Consider the following 17530-nt stretch of genomic DNA (forward strand, 5'->3'; position numbering starts at 1 on the left):
CAGACAATAGAGCACTAAATTCAATCAATCTGAATGGCCGGCGTTGGGTAAGAGGGGAGGGGAAGGCGTAAAGCTCTAAATGAGATTTCGCCCCTTCTCTCCCCTTCACCCAGCAGCACACCACCACCGCTGCACCCTGTCTCCCCCAGCACTCACTCCTGTCCCCAATGCCAGGAGGTGATTAGAGACACAGAGATATAATCAGAGGTGGGATAGGATGTGTGTGTGTGGTTGGGTGTGTGTTGTGTGCCAGTGTTCCCGAGGGATGCGGCACGTGTGGCTGCTGCTTGTGTCTGAGACAGAGAGAGCAGTTATGTGTTTGTGTTATCTGTTGCATCTGTGTGTTTGATGACTAAATGATCCAGTAGCGCCTGGTGTTTGCTTTTCTGGGTGTGCAAACACTTCACACATAAAGCACTTCAGTTGACACACAAGACATTTAAAGGGTTGTTTCACACAAATTACTAAAAGCATATTTTCTCAGTGTCTATGCGTCTATGGATAATGCACTACACATACGGTCAACATTTATCTTTAGGACTAATTCTACAGATGAAAGTAGTTCCAGTAAAAACACAGTAAAGTTAATCTATACAGAAATGCTTATATTCATTTTTCAAGATTTTTTTTAAAAAGCTGTAAGCACCACTAACAAAATCCATTTCCCTCCATTATGTTGGTTTAGATATGTAATACTCAAATTTGGCCTGCTGGGTTTCCCGCCAACTAGGGGTGGGAATCACCAGAGGCATCACGTTACAATATTCTCACGATTCTTAAGTCACGATATGATATTGTTGCAATTTCACACATAACATGAAATATATGGACTATTGTGATAATATCTATTATGATTTATTATGTGTTTCAACTGCAGATTATGTCTGCAAAAAAAAAATTCAACAGTTGTTCCATTTAGTAAGAAACATTTCAGTCTGTTCATCTCACTTTAATTATTTATATTTCAGCAAAATCTATCTATTGGACTGAAAAAAGGCAGTTGATGTTTGATGATTATTTTGTTTTTGCAATACCAATAATTTATATAATGAAAAAATCAGAACGCATCTGTGTATGACACAATATTGCCACACAAAAAATCACAATGCTATGCATTATCGTCTTTTATCGTTCAGCGCTACCACCAATCATTTTCTAATTCCCAATAAAAAATAAAATGATTCACACTGGGAATTTTTTCTGTACTTTTTATATATGTAAGGCACCAGAGTGCATAAAAAAAAAAAAAAAAAAAAACAGCTTGTTTACCAAAAAAAAGGGCAAGGAGAGGATCCACCAAACCTTCTAACAGAGGATCAGGTTAAGCCCCAAATATCCTCAAATTCTAGAGAAACCCCTGCAAACACCTGTGGGGCTGCTGTTGCTATATATGCCTCTTGGCAAAGATGAGTGATGACAGCAAATATTGAAAGGCTGAAAACACACAGTTACTATATACTGATAAATATTATGAATGTTTGTTTATTATATGGCCCCTGGTCTCTTGTCATTTTGCAAAGTGGCCCCAGGCAAAGTAAGTTGAGCATTTCTGATGTAGAGGCTCTTTAAATGACATCTCAGATCTAAAGATGGACAAGTAAAATGAACGACATTGATGCAGAGTCCTACGATTCTTTAGTGCAAATGATGGTCCAAAAAAAACAAAGTTGACTCAATCTTCTACTCTTCTTTCTCTCTCTGATTCTGTATCACTCTCAGGGAAGAGGATAAGAACATTTTTGACTACTGCAGAGAAAATAACATCGACCACATCAGCAAGGCCATCATCTCCCAGAAAGTGGACGTCAACACTAAAGATGAAGAGGTAACTACAGAACACAGTGCCAAGGAATATAACAAGTAAAACTGTACTGATGGCATGTGAGAGTTGCTAATAATAGTTCTAGTGTACATGACTGTGCTATGACAACACTGTAATATCATAACGTTGGTATGAGGCAACCAGAGGATCCATATTCAGTGTTTCAGAAGGGATTCACATTGCTGAAGTGTCTTATAGCAAGGCACCATACCAGCCGCAGGGTTATTGTCCTGTGCTCTGACCCCTTATGCAGGAGGGCAGGTGAAAATGATCAGCGGAGTATGATGGAAAATACGGGTCACTGGGGGATGGTTCATGCAGCTCTTTTTGCAATCGTTACATAATGGTTTCAATGATCTGCAGCCACAAACACATGGGAACCACTCCTGAGGCGGAGATGAGTAAATTGTGCAAACAGCTATTACCATCGCGAGGTGTTTTCTGGATTGACCCTGAAATCCATTCATCTGTCCCTGATTCATTATCGTCCTGGCCAAATGGCTCGCTCCCTGCCTCCCTTTCATCACAGCCACTCAAAGATAAGCGGGCAGTCGGCTGGTGAGCTCCCAGTCAGAGGCCAGATGGTTGAGGGACCTCAGCAGGGAAAGCTTTGTCTGTCCACTGCCATTGTTATCGTTTGCACTCTTGCAGCACAGCATGCTTATCAGCAGAGGGCAGTGGTGAAGTTTCACATCAGCAAGAAGCCTGATCTGCTTCTGCAGTTAAGAGAGAGAGAGGCAGAAAGAGTCTCTCTCCCAGTACTCACCCTTTAGGTGTGTGGCCAAATATCCACCCATGTTATATATTTCTAGTAGTTGCCAACAAAGCCAAGTACCAATTTAGACTTTAAGAACATATGAGAATATGCTTGGTTATTGAACTCATTTTGTCATTCATGCAAATTTCTCATGGCTGTTGGTTGCAAAGCCTTAGGGGCTTATTTTTTTCATATAATTATCAAACTACAGCCATCTAAAAATCACAGTAATATTCTAGCAACAATATAACAAAAACAGGAAAAATATAGCAAACCAAATGAGTAATGCAACATTTTCATTAAATGGAGCTAGCTAGCATTAATATTGATAGTCACCTCTGGAGGGCCCGACAAGATGACGTGCATTGTTTGGTTATGAATGAAATTTGTTTAATGCTTGCCAAAAGAGAGGACACAGGTGCTGACCTCAAATAAAACCTGTTGATTAACAATTCTGAAGCGAGATAGATGTCATTTGTAGTTTTAGTGTTGCATTCCTTCAGTTTGGGAGATGCTGCCTAGTTTATATATTTACATTATTTGTCATTAATATGTTCTTTTTGATATCTTTGATCATTGCTGCTCTACACAAATCATCCAAATGCTTGCATTTTATAGCCATTTTAATCTTATTATAATTGCAGAGTGGTTTTATTTAAATGAGAAACACTGTCTGCTATACCACAGTATTTGACTAAAAAACATTCAATTTTGTATTTGATCATTGTTGCCACAAACCAAGCTGTAGGCAACTCACTACCACATGAACTGGTGTGGCAGAATAGAAGTTCCTGAATTGTGGGATACAGTTTTGCTCTGAAAACCACCCAAAACCTACTACTAGAAAGTATGCATCATGTGTTTGTCAAGTGTACATGCAGTCAAGACTAAGAAGTTTCAAACGGTTTATTATTGACCAAGATTGTGGAATATTCCTCAATAAATATCTGCATACGACAACATCTATACACATCTGAAGAGAAACTGCTCAAGATTCATAGTAAACTGGAAAAAGTTTAAGTATTTAACATATTTTAACACTTTTTTTAGATTATGACTTTTTTGTTTTACTTTGTTTAACTGCTATTTGCAATGCAATTAACTATTATATTACTGTATGTTGGCAGCTTTCAGATTTTTTACCTAAACCACATACCATTTCATACCAACTCAAACATACAAAACCAAAAGTGTGTATTTTGGCCAAGCCAAGGGAAGAGGATAGGGAAATAGAAAATTCATAAGAGGGAACAGAAGAAGACAGTACATTTTGCACACAAATACTGACCCAGTGTGCATGTTGTGTCCAAATCAGTGTCTGGTAAGAGATAACCTCTTCTTTACCATTGCTAGCAACTGCTGATCTTTCTATATAGCAGTGCTTCTTTACTCCACAGTGAACAGGAGAGTTTGTCCACCTCTTCAAATGAGCAGAGTGTTTAACATTTATTACCCGCGGTTTACCTTCCTGAATAGGACTATTTGAGCTCTAATCAGAAGAGACCTTTCTTAATGCCCAAACTGGCTCGCCCAAACTCTGAATGTTTCTGTTAATGGTGTGTGCTAGACTTTGAATGCTGCACTTATTCTATTTGACACATTCAATGTTTTATTAATCACTGCAACTCCCCAAAAGGCCCACTTAATTTGAGTGTGTGTGTGCGCAGTACCCCTTTGGAAGTAGTAAACTCTGGTCTTCGGTGAAAATGTGGCCGGCAGTCAGCAGCAGAAACACCTGGAAAAGAGCAGGAAAGAGGGAGGGAGGGAGACAGAGAGAGAGAGACTTATTGGTATTCTGGCCCGGCTCATAAGTATCCATTTTAACATGCAGCCACAGTGATCAATATGATTTAAGCAACAGAATTGAACTTGGAGAGTTTGCTTTGCCTAATTGGCCTCACTGAAAAATGAGCTTGCGTGGTTTTATTAGAACAAGGATCTTGGACCTAAGGAGTGGATTGTGTGTGTGTGTGTGTGTGTGTCTGTGTGTCTGTGTGACAGACAGACAGACAGACAGACAGACAGACAGACAGAGCCCTCCTCGTTCTGTGCTCCACCTTACAGCTCTTTACATACACATGCATCAGCACACAAACACACACACACACACACACACACATCTCGTCACTCTGTCCGCTGGTCATTATGGAACTGAGGCCCAAAGGCTCTGAGTTCTGAATTGTCGTGCATAATTTATTTTGTCTGAAAGCAAAGAAACAGATTGAAGCTGAAGTTAATTTTTCAGGAGCATGAGGTAGAGGAGGAGGAGGAGGAGGAGCACTGTCTGTTTTGCTGTGTAGGCTATTGATCCACATTGCCTCAAATGACAGTCATGACACTTGCAGGCAATTAAACCAATTTAATCATACACCTGTGGTGTTAAATATTTAGCCGTACTTGCAAACCTTTGTACGTGGCATTTTAAGTATGCACGTTCCTGTCAATCACCTGATGCATTCGGACAGTCATCTTTCTTAGTGAGAGCAGTTCACACATGGAAGAGCCTACCAACACTCATCGGAGACTGTGACACATATCGGTCATACAGAAAACTTAACATCATGGCCATAGGACAATCAAGTGTGTAACCATACCATACAAAATCTTGTCACACCTGCCCAGAGACTACAGTCAAGTATTGGCTAAGCTGGAACATTTACAGAAATGTTTATTAACGTGCACTGTAGGGATGGGGATTGCAACCCGGTTCTATTGAGGACCAAGTTCCACTTTTTTCAAAATCCAAAAAGCAATAACATTTTAGCTTTTCGATATTGCTGTCAAGTCCCGGGGGTCCTTTAATGTAACATTACAGCTCAAGTCCAGTCATGTCATTTCAATCCAAGCACACACAAACTTTGTTGCAAGTCCCATCAGTTAAAAACATAAATCCAATGTTGAAATCCAAGTTGAAATCGGCAGGATAAGAGCTAGTTAGCTAAATAAACGAGGTTGTATAAGTGCAAGGTGTTCAAGGTTTGCTAAGTAAAATGATTATTAGGCAAAGGTAGATAAAACGTCATCATGATGTGTTCAAATGTAACATCAAGAAAAAGAAAATTTCGTTTTTGGCGAGAATAATACAGTTGTTTCGGTGAGAAATTTGTTTCCTCAGGAGTATAAAATGGATAGTAGAGATGTAAAAAATGTTTTTCATTTAGTACTGCTGATATATTTTTGCTATTGTTAGTTTTATGTTATGATGAAGGGGCCCTGTTACATCAGCCATGTTTACTGAAGGCTGGAATTTTTTTGTTCTGCTCAGAAACAGTCACTTGTTAAGCAATAAAAGCAAAACCAGTTCTGTTAAAAACATGCTGTCACTGAGTAGTATCAATAGTGGCATAGATAAAGACTCGGATTGTTAATGAGTCTCAATAATGGTAACAATTTCAATAAAAATTAACCTTCCTCATCCTTAGTACACTGTCCTTGTAACGTTAAGCTGTATAAATAAGTGTATGTTTGTGTTCAAAGGGTCGGGCTCTCCTGCACTGGGCCTGTGACAGAGGACACAAGGAGCTGGTTTCTGTATTACTTCAGCACAAAGCTGACATCAACAGTCAGGTGAGCGGCATTTTTCTCTCTTTCTGGGTTTTTCCTGTGATGATTCATTTGTAAATGCATGAGTGGAAGCCAAACTATCCCTGGATTCCTCTACATTATTTGCCTGGTTTGTGTTATTTGAAGTTAACGGCAGAACCAAAGACCTGCCTAGTGTTATTGGTCCCGAAACCACTTTTTGAAGGTCTCTGTCTTGTCTCAGACTCAACTGCATTCGTACTTGGTCTTGTCTTAATCTCAATACATTCTCTGGTCTTGGTCGTGCCTTCTTTGTTTCATTATTAGATTCCACCTCTATAACTGCAAAAATTCCTAAACCTGAGAGCTGGAGTCAGGGGCAGTTTTTCTAAGTTTTTTCATGCAGTGCAAAGTTTTGTAATGACTCATATTCACTCAATACAAAAGCTTTTCTCCACCATAGAACTTCAGTGTGTTTGTTTGAAGTCAACAAAGATATGCTGCAACAATTTACTTAACAAGGACACAAGTCTAGTGGCTGTATTTTGTTGTAGATGTCAACGCAGAATATGGCGATGCATGTTTAAGTGTCTAACTATAAGATTTAAGGTGAGGATAAAAGGAAAGTCACAGGAGTCCTTTCATTCTTTGCAACACTGCTGTGCACACATGTACATTCAAACCTAAAGCAAATAGTGACATCTCCAGCATCCCCATTGCCCTTCTCTTTTCTCTCTCCATCCCCTCCAGAAGGTCACCTTTAATTCACTTTGTACCACAGACAAATCCCCCGAGGCTTTAGCAGACAGAGTTAGCTGGTAGCTAGCCTAGTGTTTAGCCTCCCCGAGGTTTTAGCAGCATCCAGGAGGCTTTAGCTTTGGCGGTAAGCTGGCTCAGCTGCACATCGGAGAAATTACTCCTCTTCCCTGCCCAGCGGCACGACACAGTGCAGTTCACTGGGCTGCACACTGAGGCTTTAACTGTAAGGCCGAATCAATTGGAAGTAATCAGGCAAATTGTTTTACGTTGCACAACCCCACATAATCAGGACATTTCACAAATGACTTTCTCTTTTGTGGTCATGCGTGGGCCCCTTTTGTTTTGAATGCTCACAGGGAGGGGGTGGATTTGTGGCGAATGGTTCATAAAAGACTTAACAGTGGGATAACTACGAAAACACTTCACTAATGATTTAGAGCCATATCAAGATAATGACAGCAGAGGAGGATTGATGTATAGACGGAGGCTTTTGTCCTTTTGTAAGATGTTGCGTATTTACAGTCATGTATCTATCAACGAAATATAAATTGATATCTCAATGTGCCAAGATTTTTCAGCAGTCAAAGTAGGAAACATAAATCATTGGCCAGGTAGGGAAAATGGATGGCTGAATTTGAGCAGACCTTTAATTGATGTCCCTCACACTTTTGATTGCTCTTCATATCTTAAGATAAAGAGACGGTTCCTGTGCAATTCAAGAAAATATGGAATTTGATTTTAGTGTTTTTTAGATCTGTTTAAGTATGGGAAATGAAAAGAAAGTAAGGTTAAACATTTGTGTTTTCAGACTATTGCTCCTATTCTGTTTTCTAAAATATGAAATTCCAGAATTTAAAAAAAAAATTGATCATACAAGCAGTGCGTTTTTCATGACGTTTGGAGCAGGCAGCAAGCACACCAATGTCTCGAGATCAAGGCAAGAAGTATGGCATGTGACTAAATGCACACTCTTATGCAGAGCTGCCCCCCCAAGCCTGTACGTCCTAACCTGCAGCTTCGCTCCAAGTCTGAACCAATCTGGACATTTGCAACCAACTTAGTTTCAAAGAAAATGCAGCAATATCTTTGAACTGCATATATACATAGCATCACAACTGATGAAATACTTACATTTATTCACATGATAAAGATCTGGCTTTGTACTCAGATGTCAAATATGGCCTAAGAAATATCTACCAAGAAGTCTGGAAATTTGAGTATGAAAGAGCGTGGAACTTTGAAATGGAAAAGGTTTAGGAACCCTCATTGAGGAAAATAATCCAATCCAATTTATCCTGAATCACTTTTAATGTAGCAGAGAGAGGGTAGTAGCAATATAGAGGTTTGTTGTAGTGTAATTATTTAAAGATATTTCTGCTTTATTAATGTGCCTTTTTGAGCAAATATGTGTATGGAAAGACAGGAAAACAAAATAATGTTTCAGAAGCATGTCTTTTTTAGCCAATCTGTGCACAAACATATCCTGAATTCATGCATTCAGGCCATCAGGACCTTTTCACCTGCCTGTCCCTCAGGTGTTAGATGGGGCCGGCCAAGGAGAAGACTGAATATTAAAGACACCGGACCTCTGCAGCAGAGTTACTGGTAGCAGATTTATGAGGTGGCAAAGACGTGGCTGAGAGAAAAATATAGTCAGCTAAATCATACCACTCTGTCGCAATGCCAAATTATCTCACTATGTAAAGCTTACAGAACGATATGCTTCTCATTAGGATCTGCTCGAACATCCTTTTGTTTTGTTTTTTCACTTGGGGTGAAGTCATGGAGGAAAGGAATTAAGGAAGGACAGAAAAGTTTGTTATATTGGAGAAAAATAAAAACTTGATGGAGCAGCTTAATGTCCCTGTCCTTTCTGCTCAAAGCCCCTGCCACATGAAATAAAGAGCACAAGAGGAATAGAGGAATGTTTGGGCTGTTTGCAGGCTATTTGAGCCAACCAGTAATCTCTCTTGACCTCTACCAACTGCCGAGCAACCAGTAAATAAAGATCAAACATGATTTATGCTTAATTTGTTGATTAAAAAGGGGAGGGGGACTTTGAGAGTTCAAACAAAAAGTATTATTATTTGCTTGGCAGAGGAGGAAAATCATTTGAAATTAATCAACTGATTGTTTTAGTGAATTGTTCCCAAACCCGGGTAACCTGCATTAAAGGCTCGTTTGATAGTTAATCCAGGATCAAGGCAGGGAGTGACCACAATAGGTAGCTCTGTGTGAGTGTTTGAATACACAGATCACAGCTCTGCCACCTGCCAATTGTAGATCAGGCCCTGGTGTTTGTCCTGTACATTAAACCCCCCACCAACTCCCCATATCATAGCTCCCTCAGCTAATACACCAAGAGAAAGTGGGGCACAAACTGTGGGAAAGATGACAGCAAAATCTCACTTAATGTCATAATGGAAATTAAGGCTTAAACACTGGACGGACATTCTATGTGCTAGAATGTATTTAAGAGCATTAATGAGACATAGGCTTATGTTTAGGACATTCCAGCATATCACAACAGTAGTGAAAACACACCCCGCAGTACAGATTCATCGCTAATTAAGGTTTGATTTTGTCTAACTAGGAGAAGTCTAATTGTTTTAAAGACATTACAAATAAAGCGAGATGTCACATTTATATATTTTTTGGGGTAATGACTAAAATAGTTATTTGTACCTGAGTAGCAAAAGCTGGCAATAAATGCTGGCTCAGATTCTTAGATTACACACTTTTTCTCTGATTAATGATTTTTCCGTTGTCAATAATATCTGACCACAAGGTCAGTTTAGTCGCTGTTCTTCACCAGAGTTGTGAAATTTAAAACTGTTTATACTTTATGTATCTAAGCACTTTTCTAAGAGCATATCCAATGCATGAACTTTAATTCCGGTTAAGTAGACTATATTTTATACAACAAAGTTCTTCAGCAGCTATTTCTTACTGATGGTATACTCAGGGTTATAAATTAACACCCGCCAAGCACCAAATGCAGGTAGATTTTCTGTTTGGCGAGTGAATCTCGGAGGGTCATCTGCCACGCTGGCAGGTAAATGTCTATATCAAACTAGTCAAACTTTATACAGTCTATTATTAAACTATACTGATTGTCTCTGCCACGTTTTGGTGTTTGGTGTTTTAGGGGCGAACAACTCTGCTGCTCCTGAGTGGCTTCTGTGTCACACATGCAAACACACATCTGTGCCAGTGAGGCTAAACCTGATGCCTCGAGTGCCACTAGTTCTGCGACACTGTTTACCGTGCAGAACATCAAATGATCCGCTAAACTATCACTTGCTGCTGGTACAAGGTAGCGTTGCGCGCATACTGATAAAGATTATGAAAGAATAACTTGGAGAGCCCTGTAGTGTGAACCAAGACAGAAAAGTCTTTTTTTGCCCCCTACACTGTCAACAACAGCATCAGCACCACTTTTTCCATTCTTACTTTTCACAATAAAAGCCCTAGACAGATGCACTGCATCACTGCTTACCAGAGGGAACTTACTCACATGCTGAGGTTGCGGTGATAAGCTGTTCTATATATGCAGAAGAAGAATTTTACTCCATCATACACTATTATCGCAATTAAATGTACCGAAACAAATGTGGAACAAGGTGGGCAATTCATTATTTTGGCTGGTAACAAAAATATTCTTTGCTGTGGTGGATTTTTTCATCTACCAGCCACCTTAGCCGTCGAATCAAAAAGTTTTGGACACTGGGTGTACTATGCAGACATTGTCATTTACTATTTGTAAACAAAACTGCCAGCAAAAGTGAAAGAGAGAGCCAACCTCAGGTTCACGTTTTCCAAATCTGCTTTTTTTCAGCACTGTGTCAGTGATTTTTGTAGTTTGCACTTAGATACAAGCTGATTATGGTCTGGCACCTGGTTGCTACATTTTTTTATAAAGTCCAGACCTCACCTTAACGCTGTGCCCAGGAACTTGAATGAAAATAGCATAACAAGAAAAAAGAAAATACAACCCAGGGAAAGGATCTCTACAGAAAAATACACCAGCACACACTTGTAGTGTGTCATAAGTGATTATTGTATACTTTCAGGACATAAATAAATACTGATGCATTTCAGAAATTTTGCTTTTAAAAAAACATTGATAAAAATAAGAATGTTTGGTAGTGATGACGCTGTTACCTCTCCTTTAAAGGCAAAAATTAATTAAAACAATAATGATTGCATTTCCCCAAAACAACAAAGTGTTGGGCCAGGTTTTTTTTTTGTTTGTTTTTTTGCTGCTCTCAAGTCTTAGTGCTAAGCCAAGCCAACCATCTGCTGGCACCACCTACACATTTTCGTTAACCGCACAGACATGAGAGTCCTGGCATGTGCTGGGTTGGAGAGTCATATCGATCTTCTCATCTAAGAAGAAAGCAAATGAGTGCGTTTTCCAAAATATTGAAGTGTTCCACTGAAAATGGCACATTCAAAATTGGACACTCAGATAATTGTGGGTATTTGTTTCCTTTTGTGTGACTAAGAGCTTAGTATTATGCCCTTTCATTGGTCAAAACGTGTTTGTGTGTGTCCACTCTCCCTGTGGTCATCGTCTGTCCAGACAGTGTAATCCCACACCCACAGCTTGAAAGCCCACCTGAAGCCCTCCTCTAAACTTCCCAACAAGCTTTAAGGTTGCCATGGAAATATGCATTAATAGAAGAGCCATGCTCATTCATGGGAACTGGAGTCGGAAAGGCAGGGCTTTAGTTCGAAGGTGCCGTAGACCTATAGCAAAGGTCAGGAATGGCTCAGAGTAGATTTATACAATGTCTGACTTGAGAGGGTAAGTGACAGAGCAGAGGTAGGATTAGGCTGACAAAGAGGAAGGACAGGTGAGAGGCAGGTTAACACAACACAAACACAATGCCAGGAAGGACACATTGTTAAGATTTAAAGTACTGAAGGAAAAGGCAGTGCCGGTTTTAAGCACATGGTTGCGTCTCACATCCTTTTATTCGACCCATGCCTGTTTTTTTTTCTTGCCTTTCCGTCTGTCTCCATCTTTCCCCTCTCCTCATCACTCTCCCCTCCCCCCAAAGCTCCCGTCCCCTTCACTCCATCCCTCCCACGCCTCCGCCTCTACTTTGTATTAAAACAACATGATCCATGAGGCGGGGAGGGCGACTCGCAGCACCGCTAATTCTAATTAATCCAGCGTGGTAGCACGGCCACGGCAGGCCCCAAGCGCTCCCAGTCTATCAGATAGAAATTCATAACTTAATTGAGGTCAGAGCCTCGAGCCGGCAGAACAAAAGTCTCCAGCCAGGACCAGCTAGATCAATAGTAATAAATATCTGACTGGGCGGCCTACAATTGGTGGCTAGAGAGCACACAACAAGTCTCGTACACGTAGTCTGCATGTGGAACCTGCAGGAATATCTGTGTGTGTGTGTGTGTGTGTGTGTGTGTGTGTGTGTGTGTGTGAGAGTTGAACCTTCAAGACTGGCAGACTGGCTTATCTTATTAAATTTACATGTTCTTACATTTTTACATTACACAGTTTTATTATTTTAGTCAAATTGTAGGAAAGTATTTTTCATTGGTATCGGTAGTTTGTGTTTGTCTGCTAAGAGCAAGGGAGCTGTGTATATACATGTGTAAATGGCTGATTTATAATGGCATAGTCTCGTTTAAGGTATGGATCCACTGATTTGAAATTAATGTTAGTAGTGTGAGTCAACTCTGGTTGTTGATGTATCTATCTAATAGAATAAAACTGTGAATTTATGACTGTGTGAGAACTCATCTTATCTATTAAATGCTATCAGATGTCAGTGAAGAACTTCTGTAATATAAAAGATTATTTCCTCTGACTTCATGCAAGTTCACAATCCCATTTTCACATTAGCCTTTGTTACCTTCTAAAGCTGGAACATAAAATCAGCCAGACTTATATATCTCTAATATTAGGTCACTGCAGTTGTTAGTTTCAGTAAATGTAGGTTAATAAGTTTCAAGACATTGCAGTACAGAATGCCAAAGATAAAGCATGCTAAAGGTAATCTAGAAATTGTGTCTTTTATTCACCAGAGAGCTCTGACATGTTGATTGTATAATTGTAAAGTATCCCATAGCAGCACAGATTTTGGTCACAAGCTTTTGTTGCCCAAATTCTTATCAAAATGTTTGTTTTTTGTGTAAATTATGCAAGAAAAGATTAGGGCTGTCAGAATTAATGTGTTAATCATGATGAGATTAAGGTCTGTACATGACATGTTTCTTTTTAATTGCGTTGATTGCCAACTGACATTTCTGTCTTTAAGACGTTGTACTAGTCTGTTTTAAAGCTACAATGATGATACAGATATAATTTGACACTTGGAGACCCGAGGAATCCAGTGGTAGCAACAGTATCATGCTTGCTTCTCAGAATGTTTTCTTTAATTGCAATTAAAGAAAACTAATCATTTGACAGCCCTATAAGGATTAAAACTCTCAATTACCAATATTTAACTCTAATACAGACAGACAGACCAATTACCTACAAGTTAGTTACTATTACCTACCAGTTACCAAATAGTTAGTTACTATTACCTACCAATTGCCAACCAGTTACTTACCAAATATCTACCAGCTACCTACCAATCAGTTAAAATTACATTTCAGTTACCTGCCACTTAGTTACCAATAATCAACCAGTTTTCTGCTAGTTATTTGCCAATAGCCTCCCACTTACCAAAAAATTAGTTAGCAATTATTAGTTTCTACCAGTTTGTTATGAATTACCCACTACTTACCAGCCAGTTATCAATTACATTCCAGTTGCCCACAGGTTAGTTACCAATTGCCTACCAGTTACCTACCATTACTTACCACTGTTTTATCATTGAACCGATTCATCTTTTTGCCTATTAAATACCAGATGGAAATTATTTGATTCATCCAACCAACAGCCCATAAACGAAACATATTTATTTCCCAAGTTTGAAATTTAAGATTTAAATGTTATTGAAAAGAAAAAAAGGTGAAAAATCTTACATTTAGTAGCTAACTTAAGTATATGTATCAGCATTCAAATTGTTTGCAGATTTGTTTTCTATTAGTAGACTAAAAGTTTAATCATCATAAAACACTGACCGTTCTGCAAGATGTGCACGTTAGTGCCGCTTTTAATGAAAACTATTGTATCTTGCTAATTAGTTCAATAATTACATATTGCTATAAAAAAAACAGTGCAGATGTACTGGATGTTAAATGAATGGAAAAATTATATAAATCATCAGACTGCTGTATAAATATGGACCACTGCAATTACCAAATAGCACAAGGCGGCTCTTTTTTCTCAAAGGAAAAGTGTTTCGGACTGCTTTCTAAAGAAGCTATTCTTGGTTTGTGCCAAATCGCCAGCTCACAAATCAAGTTGCACGTCAGAGAAAATATTCCATTTTAATCAAACTGAACAAATCGTAAGCATTAGCATCTGTTCATAGTCATTTTTCATGAAAAAGCGTAGTAAACCTGTATCAATATTTATGACATTTCATATCGAAGTCGCAACATTCAGCAAAAATTAAATACTGCAATCTTTATTGTGGATATTATGCAGCTCTACGGTGAGCATTTTAGATTTTTAGATTTTTAAGCTCAGGCTGCTATTGGAGCAAACAAAGAACACTAAACCATCTCATCTGTGTCCTCTACTGTGGTGTCAACTACTTGTGTGATCAAAAAACACACACACACACACACACACACACACACACACACACACACACACACACATACACACACACACACACACACACACACACACACACACCGTGGTGGTTGATTGAAATTCTACGGTGGAGGCATTATTACACGTTTGTATCCCTCCCCTTTCCCAGCACTGCCTCCTATAACTAATGGCTCAGTCAGGCCAGTCATAACAAATATCCAGCAAGATTCGTCATAATTGTGTGTGCGCGCATGTGTGTTTGTGTGTGTACGTGTGTTTGTAATTGTGAAACCTATCCCCCAGAATATATAGGGTCTTTAAGAAAGGGGAGGCAGCAAGGTGGGAAAGTAAGAAGACGGAATATCTTAAGGATTCAAAGAATAAAAAATGGAGAATAAAATAGGATGGAGGGAGAAATAGAGCAGGTAAACAAAGAAATGAATTGTACACATACTGTTTATACCATGGTATGTGTCCCTTTCACCTCTCTGGGTTTATTAGGACATTATTTACCATCTCATAAATCAATCAGCATGACAGCTTTATGGCAGTATCATATGATATTTGCACGAGAGTATCAAAGATAGAGTATTTAACTTTTCCACATATAATATCTAAAAACAACTAGACCAGTGTCATATAACATGGTCAGTTTCATTTAGTTGCTTATCAGTGAGGTCACATCCCTGTTGCTCCTGCGTCACGGTTGTGGTTGTCTGCAAGAAACTGTCATAAATTTACTTTTTATTCAGTTTTAAGCCACATTTTTATGATACACTCCTCAGATCTTGAATGTTTTTAACTATATATTCTAACAGGATAAAGGATTTTATGCCCTTCACTGAACATGGTTACATTTTTGTACTTTCTTGTCTGCACTTCTAAAATGTTGCATGTCGTCCCTTCTCTCTCCCTCTTTCAACTATCTCTCTGTCCTATCCAATAAAGGCAAAAATGCTCAAAAATAACTTTTATGGCAGATTTTGGGCAGACTGTATGCACTGTGCCACAGTAAGTTAACATAAAAATGAATTTGCTAACATACTGATGAATAAAGGACTATTTATACGTGTTTTTCTACAGTAAAAGTTTGATGGCATATTTACTTGATAAACTTTGTTAGCTGTGTAAACACATTGTGCATTCACAGTGGATCAAACGTCTTTTAACAAAATCTTTGAAAAAACTACCTGACAGGCCGACCTCCTTATTTGTCACCATGCATTATGTGTCCTGTTTTCGTCTAATTACTGCTCCAGGTGAATACTGAACAGAATTGGAAAGCAAAAACACCAGGGGCATACCGTGTATACTAAACAGAAATACATACACAAAACAAATTTCTTAAAACAAGGCGTAAGAAGCAGGACCATACACACAGACAGGATAAATGTGTACATGCATGTTCTTTGCATGTGTCTACAGCCTACAGCATGTAAATTGTGTCTATTTAGTTGAGAGTGGATGCAAGCAGGGAGTCAGAGCTACAGTGAGCACCTTCACACACTCGTGTCTCTGCAACAGATTAATAGTGGACTCAGACACTCCCACAGCTTAGTGCACACATTAATGCAGATATTTAAGAAAGCCGTCCCTTGCTTCCCCTTTATAATAGGTCCAAGTGTAATTTATTGCTCCTGCATTTTCAAATCGTGTGTGTTTGTGTCTACACGCATCTATTAAAGCAGAGGAATCACAGCACACCTTGGTAAAGTATAATACACACATAAAAAGCACCGTAGCAACCACACACACCACTCGACATTTTATATGCCACACTGTAAGCAGCTCTTATAGGATTCATATTTAGTACTTGCTGCACATTAGCTTGACTCGATGAAATGAAAGCTGTTGCCGCGCCGTGTTAAAAGGGCCTATCGGACATAGATACAGTTGTGAATCTATAATATGAGCACTCAGAAAAGAGCCAGCGACTTGACAGTAATAGTGCGGCCTAAAGAGTCATTCCAGCAGGTAACAGTCCTCTTTGCCATCATCAGCTGTTGTTTCTTTCTTATTGGCCACTCACTGGGCCTTGCCTACACTCAACTATTTGATTTCCATCGTTCTTAACCGTCCACATAAATTGTCAGGAGCATTAAAGCTGTCCTCGACCGTTTCAGACAGAGGAGGGGGGAGAGAGAGTGAGAGAGTGAGAGCTGGATTCAGACAGCGAGGGGAGGGGACGGGGGTGAGGAGAGAGAATAAACAAAGTAAGTGTTTTGCCTTCCATCAGTCTCCCGCAGTACTCAGCTTTATGAGTCCCTCACTCCAAATGCCTCAGCCGCAGCCCCCGCTGCCTGGCCATTGATTTTCATATTACACTCTTTTATGTATTTATTTATTTCATATATTTCTTTTTAAACATCATCGATGAGCCGCAGGAGGACAGACAGGGCCTCTGGCGATGTTAATTCTCAGTCTCAACCTCATCCTCCTCTCTGATGGCTTTAATGGAGGCTAAGGTGTCCCACGGGAACAAGCAAGCTCAGTGACATGGGGAGGGGGGGTAAAGAGGGGAAAGGGGAAGCGTTGTTGGAGAGGACTGAGATTTGGAGAGAAAGAGAGGCCTCTTTTGTCTGGTGTGGCAGAGAAGGGTGAGAAAATATGACTATTGTGGGTAAAAGTATGCCCAGCCTTTCTTAAGGAGCTTTTACACTCAGGTTGAGCTTCAAATACTCACATTACCCTTTACCCAAGACAAACAGGAGTTGTTTTGAGGACGACCTGTGCTGAAGTCAAGTGTGTCTAGGGCTGGGCGATAAAGTAATAACAATAATAATGTCAATATAATTTTCCTTGATAATGATATAAAATGTTTGATAAATCCTCCTCATATGCCCGTAGAGGTAGGCGGTAATGCACCTTAAACGGCAGTTAAAATCCACAATTACCCAGAAAAAGACCTAGTAGTAGAAGAAGAAGAAGCCGAGACCGTCCACTTTTAGTGCTATTTCCAGTATGATGGTATGGAGTAAAACTTTCA

General features: G+C 39.4%; 1 protein-coding gene across 1 annotated transcript in view; it reads left to right on the forward strand.

The window, feature by feature from the left end:
• The window catches only part of acbd6 (acyl-CoA binding domain containing 6), a 42217-nt gene that overhangs the window by 9643 nt on the left and 15044 nt on the right, over positions 1 to 17530 (forward strand). Inside the window, exons 5-6 of the mRNA XM_042481019.1 lie at positions 1720 to 1825; positions 6057 to 6146. Of these exons, the coding sequence (XP_042336953.1) occupies positions 1720 to 1825; positions 6057 to 6146 (196 nt within the window). The remainder of the gene's footprint in view (positions 1 to 1719; positions 1826 to 6056; positions 6147 to 17530) is intronic.

The sequence above is a fragment of the Plectropomus leopardus genome, chromosome 3 (genome assembly GCF_008729295.1).
Source record: "Plectropomus leopardus isolate mb chromosome 3, YSFRI_Pleo_2.0, whole genome shotgun sequence".
Lineage (NCBI taxonomy): Eukaryota > Metazoa > Chordata > Actinopteri > Perciformes > Serranidae > Plectropomus > Plectropomus leopardus.